The following is a 23,685-nucleotide window of genomic DNA, read 5'->3' as shown; positions in this document are numbered from 1 at the left end:
GGTATTCCTATTAATTATAGTCCCTAGTATGCAATGTATAGATTTTTCCCATGTACACTTCTGTTGGCAACTCCCTGTGTCAGTGTCATACCTTAGAAGTATATCATGCAAGCACCTGTCTATATTTGTGGTGCTGATTGTGGGAAACATGCCTTTAAACAACCCCTTTCATTCCTATTTGCCTTCAATACAGCTCCCATATTTATAATCCTGTTAACAGTCGTCACTCCTATCCATTACCACACATTTGAATTCCCTATAATTGACATATCTGAACATATTAGATCATCATTCCCCCTCACTAACTACTGTCTATCATGAGGTCCCCATTATTCTTGCATTATTAAGACTTTGATTTTACATTATTTAGATAGTTCATACCAGTGGTAACATGCAGTATCTCTCCTTTTGTGTCTGAGTTATTTCACTCAGAATTATATCTTCAAGGTTCATCCATGTTGCCATATGTTTCAAGACCTTGTTGCTTCTTACTGCTACATGGTATTTCATTATATATATATACACCACATTTTGTTTATCCACTTGTGTGTTGAAGGAAACTTGGATTGTTTCCATCTCTTGGCAATTGTGAATAATGCTGCTGTGAACATTGTTGTACAAATGTCTGTTCATTTTACGGCTTTCAAATCTTCTGGGAATATACCGAGAAATTGATTTGCCCGGATCATAGGGTAATTCAATATCTGCTTTTCTAAGAAACTACAAAACTGTCTTCCAGAGTGGTTATACCATTATACATTCCCACCAGCAGTGAATAAGAGTTCTAATTTCTCCACATCCTCTCTAGCATTTGTAGTTTCTTGTTTGCTGGGTGGAAGCCATTCTTATTGGTGTGAGATGATATCTCATTGTGGTCTTGATTTGCATCTCCAGTGATAGCTTGTGAAGATGAACATTTTTTCATGTTTTTTAGCCATTTATATTTCCTCTTCGGAGAAATATCTTTTCATATCTTTTGCCCATTTTATAATTGGACTGTTTATACTATTGTCATTGAGTCGTAGGACATTTTATATATGCAAGATATTAGTCTTTTATAAGATACATGGTTTCCAAATATTTTCTCCCGTTGCACTGTCTGTGTCTTCACCTTTTTGACAAATTCCATTGAAGTACAAAGCTTTTGATTTTTTTTTCCATCACCATAATTTTTTTTTTTGAAATTTAGAACTTTTTCATTACTCCAGAAAATAAAGAAAAAAAAAAGAAAACTCAAATCCTCCCATACCCCTAACCACCCCTCTCCATTATTGACTCATAGTATTGGTATAGTACATTTGTTACTATTGATGAAATAATGTTAAAATACTACTAACTGTAGTACATAGTTTGCAATATGTATATATTTTTCCCTATATATCCCTCTATTATTAACAGCTAGTTATAGTGTCACACATTTGTTCTAGTTCATGAAAGAGATTTCTAATATTTGTACTGTTAATCACGAAAATTGTCCACCACAAGATTCACTGTTTTATACATTCCATCTTTTAACCTCTAGCTTTCCTTCTGGTGACATATGTAACTCTAAGCTTCCCCTTTCCACCACATTCACATACCATTCAGCAGTGTTATTTATTCCCACAATAACATTCTACCGTCACTTCTGTCCACTTTCAGACATTTAAGTTCAACCTAGTTGAACATTCTGCTCATAATAAGCAGTCACTCCCCGTTCTTTAACCTTGTTCTGTATCCCGGTAACTTATATTTCATGTCTATGAGTTTACATATTATAATTAGCTCATGTAAGTGAGACCATGCAATATTTGCCCTTACGTGTCTGACTTATTTCACTCAATGTAGTGCCCTCAAGATTTCTTCGTCAGTCCATTTTTTTTTTTAATACGGTTTTATTAACCCACCATACTTTCTGTCCCAAGCAAACAATTGATGGTTCCCTGTATAGTCATATATTTCATCACCACTGTCTATATAAGGACATCTCCATTTCTTCCACAAAGATGGAGAAAGTGTTAAAGAAGGTAGAGAGACAAAAAAAAGAGAAAAAACAAAAACAAAATGACAGCTAAAAAGCAACAAAAGGAAAGATAGAGTTAGCCTAAAGTAGAATAAAAGAGTCAGACAACATCATCAGTGCCAAGAGTCCCATACCCCTCCCTTATGTCCCCCTCTTAAAGGCATTTAACTTTGGTATATTGCCCTTGTTACATTAAAGGAAGCATAATACAATGTTTCTGTTAACTATAGTCTCTAGTTTGCACTGATTGAATTTTTTCCCTGAAAACCACCTATTTTTACCTTGGAAGGTTGACATTCGTTTGTTCTCCCTCATGTAAAAACATATTTGTACCTTTTATCACAATTGTTGAGTACTCTAGGTTTCACTGAGTTATACAGTCCCAGTTTTTATCTTTCCTCTTTCCTTCTGGTGTCCCACATGCTCCTAACCTTCCTCTTTCAACCATACTCATAGTCATCTTTGTTCAGTGTACTTACATTGCTGTGCTGCCATCACCAAAAACTGTGTTCCAAACCTCTCACTCCTGTCTTTTCTTATCAGTCTGTAGTGCTCCCCTTACTATTTCCTGTAGAGCAGGTTTCTTGTTCACAAACTCTCTCATTATCTGTCAGAGAATATTTTAAACTCTCCCTCCTATTTCGTTTGCAATTTTTCTTTCAGAATTTTGAATATGTCATACCACTGCCTTCTCGCCTCCATGGTGGCTGCTGAATAGTCACTACTTGTTTCCCTTGTATGTTGTTAATTTCTTCTCTCTTGCTGCTTTCAGAACTTGGTCCTTCTTTTCAGCATTTGACAATCTGATCAGAATATGTCTTGGAGTGAGTTTATTTGGATTTATTCTGCTTGGAGTTCATTGTGCGTCTATGATTTGTGTATTTATGTTGTTCAGGAGGATTAGGAACTTTTCCCCTGCAGTTTCTTTGAATGCTGTTCCTAGACCTTTACCCTTCTTTCCCTTTCTGGAACACCAGTGATTCTTATATTTGTGCGCTTTATGTTGTCCATCATATCCGTGAAGTCCATTTCAATTTTTTCAATATTTTTCCCCATTCTTTCTTTTGTACTTTCATTGTCCGTTCTGGCCTCTTTCAGCTTGCTCATTCTCTCCTCAGCTTCCTCTAATCTAGTACTGTGTGTATCCAGAATCTTTTTAATTTGATCAGTAGTTTCTTTTATTTCCATAAGATCATCTGTTTTCTTATATATTGTTGCAGATTCTTCTTTATGATCTTCTAGGGTCTTCTTCATGTCCTTTATATCCTGTACCATGATCTCATTGTTTGTCATTAGTTCTTTGATTAATCATTCCAAGTACTGTGTCTCCTCTGATATTTGGGTGTCTGGGTTATCCATATCTTCTGGTTTCTTCATGTGCTTTAAAATTTTCTGTTGTTTTTGGCCTCTTGGCATTTGCTTATCTTGATAGGGTTCTTTTAGGATATGCAGACTTAGTTGAACACTTATCTCTAATTTGTCAGAGCTACAACATGGTGGAGTGCACTGTCTCTAAGTTACCAGCAGATGGCACCTGCGAGCTGCCTATTACTCCAAAGTCGATTCTCTCCAACTTTGTGTGGTGAGTCGGAGTCCACATCTTGTGGGGGTCCAATCAGTGTACCAAATTTCCTTGCATAGTTGGTGCTGCCAGTTCTGAATGTGGGGGGTGTGTCTGAGCAGTTAGGGAGGGAGGGTGGCTTTAAGAATCAAATCTCTCAGGCATTCCTGGAGATTTAAAGCTGTTGGAGGAGTCCAAACCTTCGGCTCGGTCTCCCCACAGTCTCTCTCTGCCATGGACCCTCAAGTCCCTGGTATTGGTGTGGGGCCCCTTGGACTTCCACACAGGTCCCGCCTGTAAGAGCCTCTGTGTGGGGAAGACAGTGCAACATCACAGGTGAGCGCAGTCTCCAAGGGAGGCTCTGGGCCGCTGCACCACGAAGGGGCGTTCCAAGTCCCCTGAGAGGATGGCTGTACGGGGTGTGGTAAATTCCCCCTTCAGCACACCTCCACCTTCCTAGCTCCAGGACAATTAGCTATGAGTGTGCAAAAGGCTATTTTTCACACCAGATACTGAGGCAGGTGCCTGGGCTGTGGAAGGTACTTCCCACCATACATGACTGTGCGGAGTAGCTCTGGGCCGTAGCACCCTGCAAGGGCGTTACCAGCCTGCTGAAAAGATCTCCCTCATATTTGAAGGACAGTTTTGCCGGATGTAGGATTCTTGGTTAGCGGTTCTTCTCTATCAGTATCTTAAATATATCACACCACTTCCTTCTTGCCTCCATGGTTTCTATTGAGAAATCCACACATACTCTTATCAAGCTTCCTTTGTTTGCGTTGGATCACTTTTCTCTTACTGCTTTCAGGATTCTCTCTATCTTTGATGCATAATAATCTGATTATTAAGTGTCTTGGCATACGTGTATTCCTATTTATTCTGTTTGAGGTATGCTGTACTTCTTGGATCTATAATTTTATGTCTTTCTTAAGAGATGGGAAATTTTCATTGATTATTTCTTCTATTATTGTTTCTGCCGCTTTTCCCTCCTCTTTTTCTTCTGGGACACCCATGAGACATACATTCATACACTTCATGTTGTCTTTCAGTTCCCTGAGATGTTGCTCATATTTTTCCATTCTTTCCTCTATCTGTTCTTTTGCATGTAGGATTTCAGGTGTATTGTTCTCCAGTTCCTGAGTGTTTTCTTCTGCCTCTTGAGATCTGCTGTTGTATGTCTCCATTGTGTTTTTCATCTCTTGTGTTGTGCCTTTCATTTCCGTAGTTTCTGCCAATTGTTTTCTCAAACTTACAATTGCTACCTTATCTTTGCCCAGTGGTTTCTTTATAGCCTTCATCTCTTTTGCCATCTCTTCCCTGAACTTGTTGATTTGGTTTTTATTTGATTTAGCATATTACTTTGAAAGTCTTTAATAGATTGTTTCATTAAAGTGAAACAGTGTCTCAACTGTATCTTGATTGAGGTGTAAGTTTATTCCTTTGACTGGGCCATGTCTAACTTTTTCCTAGTGTAAATTTTAGTTTTCTGTTTTCTAGGCATCTTGTTTTGTTGGTTACCCCAAACAGATTTTCCCAGACTAGAACGGGTTCAAATCTGAGAATAGGGTTCTATTCAATTTCAAGTCTCCCTGCTGTTGTGTCTTTGAGATTGACTGACTCTCCTGTGGGATCACTAGCCGCTGTGCTTTTTCTAACCTGCCCAGCAGATGGCGCCTGTGAGCCTATTGCTCCTGACTGGTGTAAAGAGGGTGGTCCCTTTAGTTTCTGGTTTGGCTGTTTTTCCCCAAGCTCTGGGGTCTGGTTCTGAAGGGAAGACAGGTAGTCAAGCTGGGCCCCACCTCCTTACTCTTAGGAAAGATTTAGTCCCTAGGGAGTTATCATGTACATTTGAATTGTCGTTTCTCTGACTCAGTTATCTCCACCCTTGTCTGGGTCAGAGCACTGCGAACTGAAAATGGCTGAGGCTCTCCCCACTGAAAATGGCTGTGGCTTTCTCCTCTGAGCCACTCAGGTTGAGAGATAGAAAAAGAGACAGAAAGCCTCCTTTTAGAGCCAGTACACAGCCCCCCAGTTTCACTCCTCGGCCTGAGATAACACCTGCTCTTCTAGGCCTCCCCTCCCCGGGACCAATGAGTCTTCTCGTTCTTTGAGGTCAGTCATCACTAAAAGCCTCTGTCTCCTTATTGTGGGTTTGTAGCTTGTAGTCAGCAGTCCACATTTGTTAATTAAAACCCTAATTGGAGTTCGGTTGAGCTATATTTGCTTGCTGGGAGAGTGCTGCTCCCTACCACTGTGAGGTTTTGCATCAAAGCCTGCCATGGGGAGACAGGACTCCCGGCACAGTTCTGCAGTTTTTACCTACAGATTTTATGCTGTGATCTCAGGCATTCCTCCAATCCAGGTTGGTGTACGATGTGTGGGTTGTCACAATTGTCCCCCAGCAGTTATTCCAAATTATTGACTGGTCGTTCCTGGTTGTTCATTAGTTGTTCCAGGGGACTAACTAAATTCCACGCCTCTCTATGCTGCCATCTTGCCACCCCCCAAAAGCTTTTGATTTTGAGAGTTCTCATTTATCTTTTTTTTTCTTTCATTGCTTGTTCTATGGTGTAAGTTTTCAGAAGCTACGTCCTAATACTAGGACTTGAAATGTTTCCCTACATTATCTTCTAGGAGTTTTATGGTACTGTTTCTTTTTTTTATTTTTAATTTTATTTTGAAATAAATTCAAAGTTATAGGAACAGTTGCAAAAACAATACAAACCCCATACACTGAACTCCAGCATACCATGACCCCCCTCCCTCGATACCCCAATCTACCAACTTTAACATGCTGTCACACCGCTATTTCTTTCCCTCCCTCCCTCCCTATCATCCATCATCTATTGCTCTGTCTTTGAACATATGAGAGCTAGCTGCACACATCCTTGAACAAACACTATGATTCACATATACACTTCCCATGAACAAGAACATTCTTTTATGCAATCCCATTAAATGCAGCTAAGAAGTACAAGAGATTCAACATTGATACAAAGCTTTCATTCTATATTTCCTTTTTTTTTCTTTTTTTAGTTATGTCTCAACTGTGTCCCTTTGAGCCTCCTGTCCTCCATCCTCAGATCCCATCCTGGGTCATCCTTGGCATTCAGTTGTCATCGATTTACACTTTTCTTTTTTTTTCCTCAATTGTGGAAACATATATACAGCCTAAATCTTCCCATTCCAACCTGCTCCCTAGCTTTCCATTAGTGGGATTAATCACATTTAGAATGTTGTAATGCTATCACCTTCCCACCTTCCATTACTAGAAATTTCCCTTCACCTCAAACAGCAACCCTACACTCATTTCTTAACTCCCCATTGCTCCTTCCCCCATTTCTCTTGACCCATACTCTACTTTTCATCTCTGTGGTCATATTCTCTGATAATTTCTTTGTGTTTACTGTGGGGCTTAAAATTAACCTCTTAAATCTGTAACAGTCTTGTTTTTCTTTGACACCAACTTAACTTCAATAGAACACATAAACTATGTTCCTATACTCCTCCATTCCCCCATCTTTATATAGTTCTTTTCAAAACTTACATGTTTTACATTGAGTTCAAAACCACTGATTTGTCATTAGAGTTTGTGTATTTTATATCATGTAGGAAGTAAATAGTGGAGTTACAATTCAAAAATTATTGACTTCTATTTGTATTCCATTGTGGTCAGAGAATGTGCTTTGAATATATTCAATTTTTTTTTTTTTAAGTTATTGAGGCTTGTTTTATATCCCAGCATATGGTCCATTCTGGAGAAAGATCTGTGGTCACTAGAGAAAAATGAGTGTCCTGGTGATTTGGGATGTAAGGTTCTATATATGTCTGTTAAAATTCTCTATATCTTTCTCCTTTCTTTGTTTCTCTGTCAGTAGGGCTCCCTTTAGTATCTGAAGTAGGGCAGGTCTTTTTTTTTTTTTTTTTTTTTTTTTTTTTTTTTTTATTGAGATTGTTCAGATACCATACAATTATCCAAAGATCCAAAGTGTACAATCACTTGCCCCTGGGTACCCTCATACAGCTGTGCATCCATCACACTTAATTTTTGTTCAATTTTTAGAAACTTTTCATTACTCCAGACAAGAAATAAAGTGAAAGATGAAAAAAGAAAAAAAGAAAAGGAAACTCTAAACCTCCCCTATCCCTAACCAACCCCCCTCAATTGTTGACTCCTAGTATTGATATAGTACATTTGTTACTGTTTATGAAAAAATGTTGAAATACTACTAACTGTAGTATATAGTTTGTAATAGGTATATAGTTCTTCCCTATATGCCCCTCTATTATTAACTTCTAATTGTATTGTCATACATTTGTTCTGGTTCATGAAGTGATTTCTAATATTTGTACAGTTGATCATGGACATTGCCCACCATAGGATTCAGTTTTATACATTTCCATCTTTTGACCTCCAACTTTCCTTCTGGTGACATATATGACTCTGAGCTTCCCCTTTCTATCTCATTCACACACCAGTCGGCGCCGTTAGTTATTCTCACATCTTGCTACCAACGCCCCTGTTCATTTCCAAACATTTAAGTTCATCCTAATTGAACATTCTGCTCATACTAAGCAAGAGCATCTACATTTCTTCTACAAGGCAGGAGGGAGAGTCAAAGAAGGTAGAGAGGCAAAAGTAAGAGGAAACAAAAAAAATGACAGCTAGGAAGCAGCAAAAGGAAAAATAACCTTAAATCAAAGTAGAATAAAGAATCAGACATTACCACCAATGTCAAGTGTCTAACATGCCTCCCCTATCCCCCCTCTTATCTGCATTCACCTTGGTATATCACCTTTGTTACATTAAAGGAGGCATAATACAATGATTCTATTAGTTACAGTCTCTAGTTTATGCTGATTGCATCCATCCCCCAATGCCTCCCCATTTTTAACACCTTGCAAGGTTGACATTTGCTTGTTCTCCCTCGTAAAAGAACATATTTGTACATTTTATCACAATTGTTGAATACTCTAGATTTCACCAAGTTACACAGTCCCAGTCTTTATCTTTCTTCCTTTCTTTTGGTGTCTCACATGCTCCCCATCTTTCTCTCTCAACCGTATTCATAGTTACCTTTGTTCAGTGTACTTACATTGTTGTGCTACCATCTCCCAAAATTGTGTTCCAAACCACGCACTCCTGTCTTCTGTCACCCTGTAGTGCTCCCTTTAGTATTTCCTGTAGGGCAGGTGTCTTGTTCACAAAGTCTCTCATTGTCTGTTTGTCAGAAAATATTTTGAGCTCTCCCTCATATTTGAAGGACAGCTTTGCTGGATACAGGATTCTTGGTTGGTGGTTTTTCTCTTTCAGTATCTTAAATATATCACACCACTTCCTTCTTGCCTCCATGGTTTCTGCTAAGAGATCCGCACATAGTCTTATTAAGCTTCCTTTGTGTGTAATGGATTGCTTTTCTCTTGCTGCTTTCAGGATTCTCTCTTTGTCTTTGACATTTGATAATCTGATTATTAAGTGTCTTGGCATAGGCCTATTCAGATCTCTTCTGTTTGGAGTACGCTGCGCTTCTTGGATCTGTAATTTTATGTCTTTCATAAGAGATGGGAAATTTTCATTAATTATTTCCTCTATTATTGCTTCTGCCCCCTTTCCCTTCTCTTCTCCTTCTGGGACACCAATGATACATACATTATTGTACTTTGTTTCATCCTTGAGTTCCCGGAGACGTTGCTCATATTTTTTCATTCTTTTCTCCATCTGCTCCTTTGCATGTAGGCTTTCAGGTGTTTTGTTCTCCAGTTCCTGAGTGTTTTCTTCTGCCTCTTGAGATCTGCTGTTGTATGTTTCCATTGTGTCTTTCATCTCTTGTGTTATGCCTTTCATTTCCATAGATTCTACTAGTAGGTTTTTTGAACTTTTGATTTCTGCCGTATACATGTCCAGTGCTTCCTTTACAGCCTCTATCTCTTTTGCAATATCTTCTCTAAACTTTTTGAATTGATTTAGCATTAGTTGTTTAAATTCCTATATCTCAGTTGAAGTGTACATTTGTTCCTTTTACTGGGCCATAACTTTGTTTTTCTTAGTGTAGGTTGTCATTTTCTGTTGTCTAGGCATGGTTTCCTTGGTTATACATATCAGGTTTTCCCAGACCAGAACAGGCTCAGATCCCAGAAGGAAGAAATATTCAGTATCTGGTTTCCCTGAGGGTGTCTTAGAAAATTGCTCCACCCTTTGATGCCTCGGGTCACTGTGCTTTTCTGCGCAGCAGGTGACGCCTGTTAGCCTATAATTCTTGACTGGTGTGAGGAGGTATGGCCGTGTTCCCCCAGGCTCTGGGGTCTGGTTCTGAATGGAAAGGGCCCCACCCCTTTCCTCCTAGAGAAGACAGACCCCTCAGGTGGAGGTCATTAGCATTTCAATGGTCTCGCTCTCTGCTTGTGGTGTCTCCACCCTTCCCGGAGTCACAGCCCTGGAAACTGAAAATGACTGGGGCTTTCTCCACTGAGCCGAAAAAGACATAGATAGTCCCCTTCAGACCCGGTCCAAGGTGACCCTCCAGCTCTCCCAGGTCAGTCGTCACCCAAAGCCTCTGTCTGTTTTTTGGGGATGCGTACCTGTAGTGAGCAGTTCACACTCACTACTTAAAACCCCAGTTGGAGCTCAGCTGAGCTGTATTCGCTTGCTGGGAGAGAGCTTCTCTGTGGCACCACGCGGCTCCGCAGCTCGGGCTATGGGGGAGGGGGGTCTCCCGACCTGGTTCCGCAGGTTTTACTTACAGATTTTATGCTGTGTTCTCGGGCATTCCTCCCAGTTCAGGTTGGTGTATGATGAATGGATGGTCTCGTTTGTCCCCCCGCAGTTATTCTGGATTATTTACTAGTTGTTTCTGGTTTTTTGTAGTTGTTCCAGGGGAACTACTTAGCTTCCACTTCTCTCTATGCCGCCATCTTGCCCGAGTCCCAGGGCACCTCTTTTATTGGCAAACTCTCTCAGCATTTGTTTGTGAAAAATTTAAGCTCTCCCTCAAATTTGAAGGAGAGTTTTGCTGGAAAAGTATTCTTGGTTGGAAATTTTTCTCTCAGTATTTTAAGTATGTCATGCCACTGCATTCTTGCCTCTATGGTGGCCGCTGAGTAGTCACAACTTAGTCTTATGTTGTTTCCTTTGTATGTGGTGAATTGCTTTTCTCTTGATGCTTTCAGAACTTGCTCCTTCTCTTCAGTATTTGAGAGTCTGATCAGAATATGTTTCGGAGTGGCTGTATTTGGATTTATTCTATTTGGAGTTTGCTGGGCATTTATGGTTTGTGTATTTATATTGTGTGGAAGGAAGTTTTCCCCAACAATTTCTTTGAATACTCTTTCTAGACCTTTACCCTTCTCTTCCCCTTCTGGGACACCAATGAGTCTTAAGTTTGGACGTTTTATTTTATCTATCGTATCCCTGAGATCCATTGCAATTTTTTCAGTTTTTTTCTCCATTCTTTCTTTTGTTCTTTCATTTTCTGTTCTGTGGACTTCTAGGACACTGAGATGTTGTTCAGCTTCCTCTAGTCTTGTATTGTGAATATCCAGAGTCTTTTTAATTTGGCCAGCAGTTTCTTTTATTTCCATAAGATCTTCTGTTTTTTTATTTACTCTTGCAATGTCTTCTTTATGCTCTTCTAGGGTCTTTTTTATGGTGCTTATATTCTGGGCCATGGTCCTCTTGATGTCCTTTAAATCCTTTGCCATGTTTTCGTTCTTTGATTGTAGTTCTTTAATTAAATTTGCGAGGTATAACGTTTTTTCCAAAATCTTGGTTTGTGTATTGGGAGCTGGATTCTCCATATCATCTGGTTTTATCATATGCATTAAGATTTTCTGTTGTTTTTGGCCTCCTGGCATTTGTTTTGCTTGATAAGGTTCTTTCAAGTTGTATCAAAAAAAAGGGATATTGATCTAATCTTTCAGAGACGCAGTTTGGTGACATACACTTTCTCTAAGTAACCAGCAGATGGCATCTGTGAGCCACCTATATCCCTCCCGTCAGTTCTCATGTAGTGAGGGAAAATGATTCTTGCGTGTTCAGTTGGAGAGCTCAGCCTGGGCGCGCCGCTGGAGTCGCCCACCCTGAATGTGGGGCGTGCACACGGGTGGCCAGGGAGGAAGGGCAGCTCTCTCTCGGTGTCCCATAAACCACCGGACTTGGCGTAGCGCCCCTGGGCTCTCCAAGCGGATCCCCCCTCCCAGCCGCGATCCTCCCTCAGCCGAGGGTGATGCCGTGCTACGTCATCAGTGTGTGCCATCCCTCTAGGGAAGCCCTGAGCCCCTTGGCTGTGCCGCGGGGCTCTCAGCTCGTTCCGGAATACAGAATGTGTGAGGCTGTCTTTACTGCAACGCCTTGTGGGCTGAGAGCAGCTGAAGTTTTCTCCACAGAGAGAGAGCAAGAGAGAGAATATTTCCCCTGGTTCTCCCAAGGTCAGTTGTCACCAAAAGCCTCTGTCTGCTTGTTTGAGGATTCGCTGTCTGTGTTGAGCAGTTATTATTAAAACCTCACTTGGAGCTGGGCTGAGAAAGTGCACGGCGCGGCTTCTGTGAGGGAGGGGCTCCTGGCTCTAGGTTCTCAGCTCTCAACGCGGGTCCGCAATTTTGCTTACAGATTTTATGCTGTGATCTCGGGCATTCCTCCCAATTCATGTCGGTGGAAGTTGAGTGTACTGTCACGTTTGTCTCCCCGCTACCATTCCAGGTTATTTACTGGTTTTTTGTTCATTTATGAATTGTTCTGGGGGAGATTATGTCTTCCACTTCTTTCTATGCCGCCATCTTCCCAGAATGTTTAGGTTTTATAATATTGATTAATATGCTATTCTTTTAGTATGTTTACATTTCAATATAGCATGAGTCAAAGATTACTTTTATAAATATTTTCAATACTTTAAATATTTTTGTGCTTTATTAATAACACAGTAAACGTTTAAAAAACTACGTACAATACTTAGAAATGGTAAAAACTATACAGTCTAAATAGATTCTGAGGATATTTTAATGTAGATAGTTTTCTATCTCTTTGACGTAAAGAAGGCAAAAGGAAGGCAGATGGGAATGATACATTAGAAAGTGATATGATTTACATTTCATTAAGTTGCCTGAAAAAGTAATACATTTTTCTCATCCTAAGCAAGAAAAGGTTCAAAGGACTGTTTGTAAAAGTGAATACAAGTTACGTAATTCTAAAAAAAAAAAAAAAAAAATTCATTTAAGTATAGACATTGTATTCTGTTAATAAGTCAGTGATCATATAAACAATTGAGTTAATTGAGAATTGAAAACGTTGGGCATTCTTGAATTCACAAAAGCTTTGGACAAAAACATTTCAAATGATATATATTGCCAAATACAACAAACTTTCCTAACATATTCAGTAGTTTCATTTGTTTTTTACAGTGCGCACTGGTTTTTGGCTGTTGTTTGTTTCCCTGGTTTGGATAAACCAAAGTATGAGCCTAATCCTCATTATCATGAACATACAGTCATACAAAAATGTTCAACCGTAGAGGACAGTTGTGTTTCTTCTGCTTCAGTCAACGAAATGGACAGTTGTGCACAAAACCCTTCTCCCAAGCCTGTAATTAAGAAGATGGTAAACAGAAAGCATTGCATAGCTGTAACGGATTCAAGTGCTGGACAAGAAGAAAGTGACCCTCATTATCGGAAAAACATATGCAGTGTGAAATGTACTCTGAAAAAAATAAATCATAATGCAAGTGAAAATGATGAATCAAATAAAGGAGAATCTGCTTGCCAGAAAGTTGTTGATAGGACTAAAAGTGAGAATGGACTGCAGAATGAATATTTTAGTTCTATGCACCATACAGGTATGTATCTAAATGTTTTGAAAGGATGAAGGAATTCAGAATAAATTGAATTTTTATAAACAGGATTAGGGTTCAAGCCTGTTCTTTGTGGGGTTTGTTTGGTCATGTTCATTGAGGGATAATATCCATCCAATAAAATTTACCCCTTTTGATGTAAAGCTCAGTATGCTTTGATAAATTTGACTAGTCATTTAATCATCACCACAATCAAGGCTTAGAATCTTTTCATGACTCAAAAAAAAAGAAAAACCCTTTGCAGTCATGTCCCCTCTCCTTTCCCCTGTAGAGTACAGTTTTTAAATTGCAGTAAAGAGTTTACATTTTTCAGTACAGGACCCGAGATTTATTTTTATTAAATAGGAAATTTCCTGTTTTCAGCATTAACAGTAGTTGTATTCTTAGATTTGTAAGGGAAATTAAGTCAGTCTTCTCAGTTTACAGATTGGTACATTGAGATCCATTACAATCAAATGATTATGTCACATTTACAACCATGGATGAAGTTTAATTTTATGAAATGCTGTGTAATTGAAACCTTAATTAATCAGAATACTTAATATATAGATTTTCCTTATTCATTTTATTTTTGTTTTTTTTTTAGCTTTTTTGGTTAAAATATTTCAGATTTTATTCATTGCCTCTTCTTTATTACTGAGTCTTAACATACATATATCATTCCTTAATATTTGTGTTTTTTACTATACTGGGTGATTATTTTGACCATTACTTTTTACACAATGTTTATGTAGAATGTTGAGCTGTTTGGCAAAGTGCCTAACAGCTGAAGAGTATTCTTTAGACTGATGGGGTTTTTGTTACTGTGGGGTTTGTGGGTTTGTGTGTGTGTGTGTGTTTTAATTTGAATGTTTTTAGGTGAATACTATAGTTATTGCTTATTGTGTCATCTCATGTTCACCTAATTATAACATCTGTCCATGTTTAGAAGATTTCATTGAGTCCTTACTGTGCCCAGGGGGTGCCTTGTATGCTGCTTTTGAAAAAAATAGATCATTGATAAGAATATGTTTCCTTGTACTTTACCAGTTTCTGTTTAGAAAACAGGTCTAGGGCAAGTCCTGAATATAGTTTTTAATTTTGCATTTCTGAATTAATCTTTTAAGTGATGCTTGTATATTTTAGTTATGACATTCAATAAACTTTATAAGATCATTCCAATTTATAATGTTTAAAGTTGGCTGTAGATTATTTCTTAGAAGAATAGGCAGTTTTACAAACTGAATCTTGACAAATCTGTAAACATTTTTAAATTGTAACTTATTAAACTGTGAATCGATGTAATATATTTTCTTTGGAGGAAAATGTTGGTATAGGACATAGAAGAAATTATGTGTATTCGGAAAGAGCCTGTCAAAAATTGTTTGTGCTGTACATACTTTTGGAACTTCTCCCTGTCTTAATTCCTTTAGTAAGTCAGAAAGGTGCTGTTGAACTCTTGTATGAACGTTTGTGTTTGTTTGGCATACTAAGCTGCATAAAGCTAACACCAGCCCTAGAGTGCTGATCTTTGTTCCCTTCAGGATGTATAAGATAAGAAGCAGAAGGGGAAAATTTAGCAGATGTAGCAAAAACGTGTATCAAAAACCAAGTAAAGGACACCTGAGAAGATGGCAAAGTGGGTGAAGTGGAGCAGGCTTTCCCTCTGTGAAGGAAACTAGAGATGGGTGGCAGGAAACCTGGGACCGTGATTTCAGGGTATGAGCAGTCAAAGAGGAACTTCTGTATTACGTGACAGGGACATGGATGGAAATGTGGAGAGTCTGCACCTCGATGGATGGAGTGAGTTTGTTCAGCTGGGGCTGGAAGTTGCAAGACAGCTGCCGGTAAAGGGAGTGAACAGTGGCTCTCTGGTCCTGTGCACCCAGCTTAACAATTAACTGGGGAGATAATCTTCCACAGCCACATGGCCATGATGGAACCCAGGAAGTAGCAAATGAGTATTGACTGCATTTACTCTCCCCCAATGGAAGTCCAGGGGTGCACGGGCAAGAAGCAGGGATAGGAGAGGGTGCCATACATAAGCACTAGAAGCCCCTCCCATACCCCAGAGGGTTGTGGATGCACAAGAGAGCAGGGAATGTTTGAGCTAGAGGGTGCTCTTGAGTGAATTCCCTGCCAAACTGCACAGGTCCCACATCGCACCCCCAGGGAAAGCAGTCCCCAGTGTACACATAGAACTGGTGCACTCATTGACTTGCCACCCAGTTTGGACCCTGCCCAGCTCACAGGAGAAGTTGGGGGAACACTGGCTTGAGAGTAAGAGGTGGCTCGGGAGCACCATCTGCTGGTATGACAGGGAAAGTGCACTTCAGCAAGCTAGCTCTGCCAAATTATATATAAATGCTCAAGTAATCCTGCTATTCCCAAAATCATCTTACCAAGATAAGAAAGTGCCCAAAGCCAACATCATAAGGCACCGGAAGAAACAAGTTATGAAAAAGCCAAATGAACAAATTAAAGACCCAGAAGACCACAAAATTTGTAGAGATTAATTAAAGTATCCACAGATCTTCAAAACAACTTCAATGAGATGGCTAAAGACATAAAAAAAGGACATCAAGAAGACCTATTGTGAGTGGAAACTTTGGGCAAGGTTATTTCAACTGAAATGTGATCCAGCCCATTTACTGGAGTCTTTTATGAGAGTATAAAAGACAGAAAAACTCCAGAGAGCTCAGAAAAGCACTGGAGAAGCTGAGAGAGGACACATAGAAGCTGAGAGAGGAAGCCACTGAAGCCAGAAGCTGAAAGCAATGAAACCAGGAGAGAAGGATGAGCAGATGCCAGCCATGTACCTTCCCATGAGACAGAGATGTCTCAGATGTTGTCACCCTTTCTTCAGAGAAGGTATCATCCTCTTGATGCCTTAATTTGGACATTTTTGTGATCTTAGAACTGTAGATTTTTGTAAGCTAAAAAATCCCCATTGTAAAAGCCAAAAAAAAAAAAACAAAAAACAAAAACTCTAGAAGAGCATAAAGAAGAATTTGAAAGAGGAAATGAAAAAATAGCAGATCTTACAGGAGTAGATGCTGTTGATCAGATTAAAAATACACTACAGACATACAACAGCAGATTTGAAGAAGCAGAAGATAGGATAAGTGAACTAGAGGATAGCAATCGAATTTGAACACAGAATGAACAAATGGTGAAAAAAATTAAATAAAATAGAAATGGATCTCATGGAAATGATGGACAGCATGAAGTGCTCAAATATAAGAATCATTGGTTTCCAAGGAGGGGAAGAGAAGAGGGTTAGGAAGAGTGTTTCAAGACATAATTGGGGAAAGCTTCACAACCCTTCTACTTCACATAAATATGCAAATCAAAGATGCCTAATAAATTCCAACTCGAATAAATCCAAATAAATCCACTCAAGACATATACTAATCAGATCGTCAAATGCTGAAAAGGAGAAACTTCTGAAAGCACCACATACAAGGGAAACAACATAAGACTAAGTACGGACTACTCAGCAGGCACCGTGAAGGCAAGAAGGCAGTGGTGTGACACATGTAAGATTTTTAAAGAGAAAAATTGCCAGCCAATATTTCTTTATCCAGCAAAGCTTTCCCTCAAAATTTGAGGGAGAGGTTAAAATTTTCACAAACAAATGCTAAGAGAGTGTGTTAACAAGAGACTTGCCCTGCTAGAAATAGCAAACGGAGCTCTACCAGCTGGGGAAAAAAAAGAGAAAGAGAAAGAAAGAGGTCTGGAGAAGGGCACAGAATTGAAGAGTATTAGTAAGGGTAACTTAAAAAAAAGGAAAAAATAGATCTGACCACTGAAACTCAAGGCTTGAGATGGCTGGTTCAGAAACTCCTTTTACAATAATAACTTTGTGAGTGGATTAAACTCTCCAATTAAAAGATATTGACTGTTTGAATGGATTAAAAAGTTTGACCCATTGATATGCTACTTTCAAGAGACTCATCTTAGATCCTGCAAAACAAAGAGACTGAAACTGAAAGGATGGGAAAAAATATTCCATGCAAGCTGCAACCAAAAAAAGCTGGAGTAGCTATACTAATATCAGACAAGTAGACTTTAATGCAAAGATGTCATGAGAGACAACAGACATTATATGTTAATAAAAGGGACAATTCACCAAGAAGAAATAACAGTCATAAATGCTTATGCATTCAATCAAGGAGCTCCAAAGTACATGAGACAAACATTGGCCGAACTAAAGGGAGCAGTAGACATTTCTACAATAATAGTGGGAGACTTTAGTACTCCACTCTTTTCTATAGCTAGAACAACTAGACGGAGTACCAATAAGGAAATTTAGAACACAGACAATATGGTAAATGAATTACACTTAGACATATTAGATTGTTAATCCCAAAGTACCAGGTATGCATGCTTCTCTAGCACCCATGGAACGTTCTCCAGTATAGATCATATAGTGGGGCACGAAACAAGTTTTAATAAAGTTAAAAAGATTGAAATTATTCAAAGCACATTCTCTGAACATAATGGAATGCAACTAGATATCAACAAGCACCAAAGAACCAGATCTTTCACAAATATATGGACGTTAAATAACACACTCCTAACAACCAGCGTGTCAAAGAAGAAATTGCAAGAGAAATAGTTAGATATCTAGAGACAAATGAAATTGAGAATACAACATATCAAAACCTGAGTTGCAGCGAAGGCAGTGCTGAGAGGTGAATTTATAGCTCTAAATATAACATCAAAAAGCAAGAAATCTAAAAGCAAAGATCTAACTGAACAATTGGAGAGACTAGAGAATGCTCAGCAAATTAACCCTAAAGCAAGTACAAGAAAAGAAATAACAAAGAGCAAAGCAGAAATAAATGACCTTGAGAACCCCCCCCCCCAAAAAAAAGAACAAAGAAAACCCAAAGTTGGTTCTTTGAGATGTTCGACAAGTTTAACAGACCTTTAGCTAGACAGACATACTTAAAAAGAGAGAAGACCCAAATAAACAGAATCAGAAATGAGAGCCAGAAATTTACTGTGGATCCCAAAGAAATTAAAAAAAAATCATAAGCGGATACTATGAGCAATTGTATGCCAACAAGCTAGACAATTTAGAGGAAATGGACAATTTCCTAGAAACACATGAACAGCCTAGATTGATCCAGGAAGAAATAGAAGACCTCAACAAACCAATCACAGGCAAAGAGTTACAATCAGTCATCAAAAATCTACCTACAAATAAAAGCCCAGAGCCACATGGCTTCAAAGGGGTGTTTCACCAAACATACCAAAAAGAATTGACACCATTCCTGCTCAAACTGTTTCAAAAAACTGAAGGAAAGGAACACTACCTAACTCATTTTATGAAGCTATTAACTCTAATTTAAAAACCAGGTAAAGATATTACAAAAAGGAAAACTATAGGCCAGTCTCGTTAATGAATATAGATGCTGAAATTCTCAGCAAAATACTTGGAAAATGACTACAAAGGCACATTAAAAAAATTATACACCACAACCAAGAGGGGTTCATTCCTGGCATACAAGGGTGATTCAACATAAGAAAATCAATCAGTGTAATACAACACATTAACAAATCAAAGGGAAAATTTAAATGATCCTCTCGACAGATGCTGAAAAAGCATTTGACAAATTTCAACTTTCCTTTTTGATTGAAAAAACAGTTAAAAAGGTAGGAATTGAAGGACCCTTCCTCAGTACTATAAATGGTATATATGAAAAACTCACAGCCAGCATAATATTCAGTAGTGAGAGACTGAAAGCTTTCCTCCTAAGATTGGGAATGATTCAAAGATGCCCATGGTCACCACAGTAATTCAGCATTGTGCTAGAAGTTCTAGCCAGAGCAGTTCACCAAAACAAAGGAATAAAAGGTATCCAAATAGGAAAGGAAGAAGTAGAACTGTCATTATTTGCAGATGAATTTGGAAAATCCTAAGAAATTAACAACAAAGCTATTTGAGCTAATAAATTCAGCAGAGTGGCTGGATGCAAAATTAATGCCCATAAGTCAATATTGTTTCTGTTTACTAGTAATGACTGTAGAAGCAATAAAAAAATTTTCATCCACAATGGCAATTTAAAAAATCAAGTACTTAGGAATAAATTTAACCAAGAATGTAAAAGACCTCTACACAGAGGATCACAAATTCTTACTAAAAGAAATGAAGGAGGACCTAAAGAGGTAGAAAGATATTCCATGTTCATGGATAGGAAGGCTAAATGTCATTAAGATGTCAATTCTACACAAACTGATCTACAGATTCAACACAATTCCAATGAAAATTCCAACAACCTACTTTGCAGAGTTGGAAAAGCTAGTTATCAAATTTATTTGGAAGGGAAAGGGGCCTCAAATTGCACCCCACCCCCCGCCAAAAGAAAATATTCTAAAAAAGAACGAAGTGCAAGGACTTACACACCCAGGGTTTGAAGCCTACTGTAAAGCCACAGTGGTGAAAACAGCATGGTATTGGCACAAAGATAGACAGAATGATCGATGGAATCAAATTGAGACTTTGGAAATAGACCCCCAGATCTGTGGTCAACTGATTTTTGATAAGGCCCCCAAAGCCACTGAACTGGGACAGAACAGACTCTTCAACAAATAGGGCTGGGAGAACTGGCTATCATATCCGAAAGAATGAAAGAGGACCCCTACCTCACACTTCAGTTAACAAAAATTAACTGAAAGTGAATCAAAGATCTCAATATAAGAGACTGCACAATAAAACTCCTAGAAGATAATATATTAGGAAGCCTCTTCAAGACCTAGTAATAGGAGGTAATTTTTTAAACCTTACACCCAAAGCACAAGCAACAAAAGAAAAAATAAGTAAATGGGAACTCCTCAAAATCAAAAACTTCTGTGCCTGAAAAGACTTTTCGAAAAGGTGAAGAGGCACCGAGCTCAATGGAAGAAAATGTTTGGAAACCATGTATCTGGTAAGAGACTGATATCCTGCAAAAATAAAGAAATCATACAACTCAACAACAGTAGTACAAACTGCCCAATTATAAAATGGGCAAAAGATACGAAAAGGCATTTTTCTGAAAAGAAAATACAAATGGCTAAAAAACACATGAAAAAATGTTCATCTTCACTAGCTATTAAGGAAATACAAATCAAAACCACAATGAGATACCATCTCACCCCAATAAGAATGGCTGCCATCAGACAAACAGGAGACAGCGAATGCTGGAGAGGATGTGGAGAAATTGGAACTCTTATTCATTACTGGTGGGAATGTATAATGGTATAGCCACTGTGGAAGACAGTTTGGTGGTTCCTCAGAAAACTAGATTTGAATTACACTGTGATCCAGTAATTCCATTTTTCGGTATGTACCAGAAGATCTGAAAGCAGTGAAATGAACAGACATTTGTACACCGATGTTCATAGCAACATTGTTCACAATTGCCAAGAGATGGAAACAGTCCAAGTGTCCTTCAGCAGACGAGTGGATAAACAAAATGTGGTATATACATACGATGAATACTATGCAGCATTAAGAAGGAACAAGGTCCTGAAATATATGGCATCATGGATGAACTTTGAACATATAGTGCTGAGTGAAATAAGTCAGACACAAAAGGAAAGATTTTGTATGTTACCACTAGTGTGAACTCCCTGAACCATGTAAAATCAGTGTCTTATAATTGGAATATTGGTGATCTAGAGATAGACAAAAGTTAGTGAAGGCAGAATGATAATCTGTTATGTTCATATATGTTAATGAGTATGAATTTAAAGGTATGGGAATGGCTAGGAATGATGATTATTTGTTAATGGGATTATATAAGTATCAGAGCTGCATTGAAGGCAAACAAGATTGAAAGGGGTTGTTTAAAGGCATTTATCCCAAAGGTCAGCACTACAAATATAGTTAGGTGCTTGCATGACATACTTCTAAGTTATGACACTGGTACAGAGAGTTGACAACAGAATGTTAAATGAGAAAAATCTACTTGTTCCATACTAGGGACTATAGTTAATAGAAATACCTTACTAGTACCACACAAATACTAGGGACAAATAATTAAGGGGTGTACAGAGCTGTGGAGTGTTGTGAGTCATGAGAATTGTTTAAAATGGAGAGTGATGAGGATTGTACAACTAAGTGATAATATGAGGTACTGATTGAATATTGTGGACAGAACATATGCTGTGTGAAATTAGGAGCCCCCTATTTTGTAAGAAAAGTCCTCGATCTTGAGGCTTGCTCTTTTGAAACATGTGGTTGTAAAGGGGAGGCTAAGCCCACCTATAATTGTGCCTAGGAGTCCCTCCAGAGAACCTCTTCTGTTGCTCGTATGTGGACTTTCTCTTTCTATGCCCAACTCTGCAAATAAATTCATCACCCTTTCCCCAGGTGAGTGAGTCTCCCTGTCAGTGTGGAGTGTGGGACATGAATTCTGGAAATGAGCTTAACCCTGGTGTCAAGGGGTTGGGAATGCCTTTTGGACCAAAAGGGGTAAAAGAAAGGCAACAAAATGGGATTTCAGTGGCTGGGAGATTTCAAATGAAGTTGAGAGACTGTCCTGGAGGTTAATTCTATGCAAGCTTCAGGTAGATATTCCAAATGGCCACAATATGATATGCCCAAGTCAACGGTAGTCCTGAAAACCCTAAATGATACCTGGGTCCCTATCTGAGATTATAAAAGTTTCACTCTTTAAGATTATTCTTCAGAAACTTAAATCCTCCAGAGAGCGTCTATGCTAGCTAAGTCCCAAACCTAGAGGCAACAGCCTCTTCAAGAATATCAACCGGTTGTATCCCCTTTTCCCATAATGTTGGCACCCCTTTTCAAGAGGAACAAGTTAGGGTGGTCACTGTCTGGACATCCCTGAAGATTCGGTGGTCACTCCCTAGACATCCGTGAAGAATGGGGAAGTGATTAAACTAGAGGAAGGGTCAGCAACAGACAGGGAATTCAACATAGGATTATGATTACTGAATCTCTATATAATTTTCTTTTTCTTAGTTACCTAGGATATTAGAATAGCTAGCAAAAAAGAACTGAAATGGTGGAATTGTAACCCATAACATTCTTTGAAATTTGCTCTTAATCTGTATGTTAAATTGTAATTTGAAAGTTATCACATATCTAGTATGTTATATATATATATACACACACAATAATGAAATAAATGTATAATGAATGAAATAACTGAAACTATGGTTCTTTAACCCATAACATTCTTGGAAGTTTGCTCTCCAACTACTTATTAAATTGCATTTGCAAAGTTATCACTTCTATGTAAATATGTTATATACCATAATGAATAAATAAATAAACCAAGCAAATACTTCCTTTTCTAGCTCGTATTCCACTCTATTTCATCAAGCAGAAATAGGTTGAAGAAAGACAAATTAGGTAACCACTGGTCACTTGCCTGTAATTTTTCAGTACAAAAAAATTAAGAGTCAGTGTGAATAGCCATATTAGAGATTATCATTTTTGGCACTCTGAAGCCTTAAGCCTTCAAGGCAGTGTGTGCCCTTTTTCATTCCTTTTATAACAAAGTCTTACCCTTTTTTAAAGTGAATTCATATTGAAATGAGTTAAAGTGCATGACTGAAAGCAAAGCACAAGAATGGGACAAAAAGCCTAGGGTTTCCTATATACAAACCCCAGAGATCCCTCAAGGCCCTTTCCTGTGAATTAAGAGACCACAAGTAAAGAATAATCTATTTTATGTAGCTTGCCTTTTTAATATCTTTTTATTCCATTCACTCATTTTCTTTAATTTTACACAGTGCATTTGTTTTAATATGCATGTGACCACATCAGCTATATCTTTTTTTCTTAAAGGCAAAGACTCTAAAACAAATGTTTCACAAAAATTACTATTTATTGATTGTGGTTCACTAACACTTCTATTCTTTTTAATGCTTGTCTTAATCCAATGCTGATAGTTACCCACTGTCTGAAAAATGGTGTTCTTGAGTGAGTGCATTTTTCAAGAATCAAGTTCCATAGCTTTCATCAAATGTTTCTAAGGTGTCAGTTACCAAAAATGCATCAAACAACAGTATTTTCTAGAGGTGTCTTTACTACCTAAAAGAATATGGTTAAGCACTCTCCTGTATTCAGTGATGACATATTAAGAGTTAGGATCAGAAAAGCTTTTGTAATCTGATTGATATCTCAGTAATTGAGTTCTGTATGGTCTGGTGGGCATAGTTGACAGAATTTTAAGTGATGCATGTTAGTTTTAACATAATTTTGTCTCTCAAACATGTCACAAAGATTGACTACTGATGTCACATAACGTGCTATAGTAAATAAGTGGAATTACATCTTA

The 23,685-nt window shown here is 38.3% G+C and overlaps 1 protein-coding gene across 6 annotated transcripts in view; it reads left to right on the top strand.

Annotated features, from left to right (window-relative positions):
* SENP6 (SUMO specific peptidase 6) overlaps positions 1-23,685 on the top strand; it is a 188,533-nt gene that overhangs the window by 158,215 nt on the left and 6,633 nt on the right. For all 6 annotated transcript variants that reach the window (XM_037843881.1, XM_037843880.1, XM_037843879.1 and 3 more), the window contains one exon: positions 12,957-13,387. In XM_037843881.1, coding sequence (XP_037699809.1) covers positions 12,957-13,387 — 431 coding nt within the window. The remainder of the gene's footprint in view (positions 1-12,956; positions 13,388-23,685) is intronic.

The sequence above is a fragment of the Choloepus didactylus genome, chromosome 7, assembly GCF_015220235.1.
Source record: "Choloepus didactylus isolate mChoDid1 chromosome 7, mChoDid1.pri, whole genome shotgun sequence".
NCBI classification, from domain to species: domain Eukaryota; kingdom Metazoa; phylum Chordata; class Mammalia; order Pilosa; family Megalonychidae; genus Choloepus; species Choloepus didactylus.
Note: the sequence above shows the minus strand (reverse complement) of the source record. Positions and strands in the feature narration are given on the sequence as shown.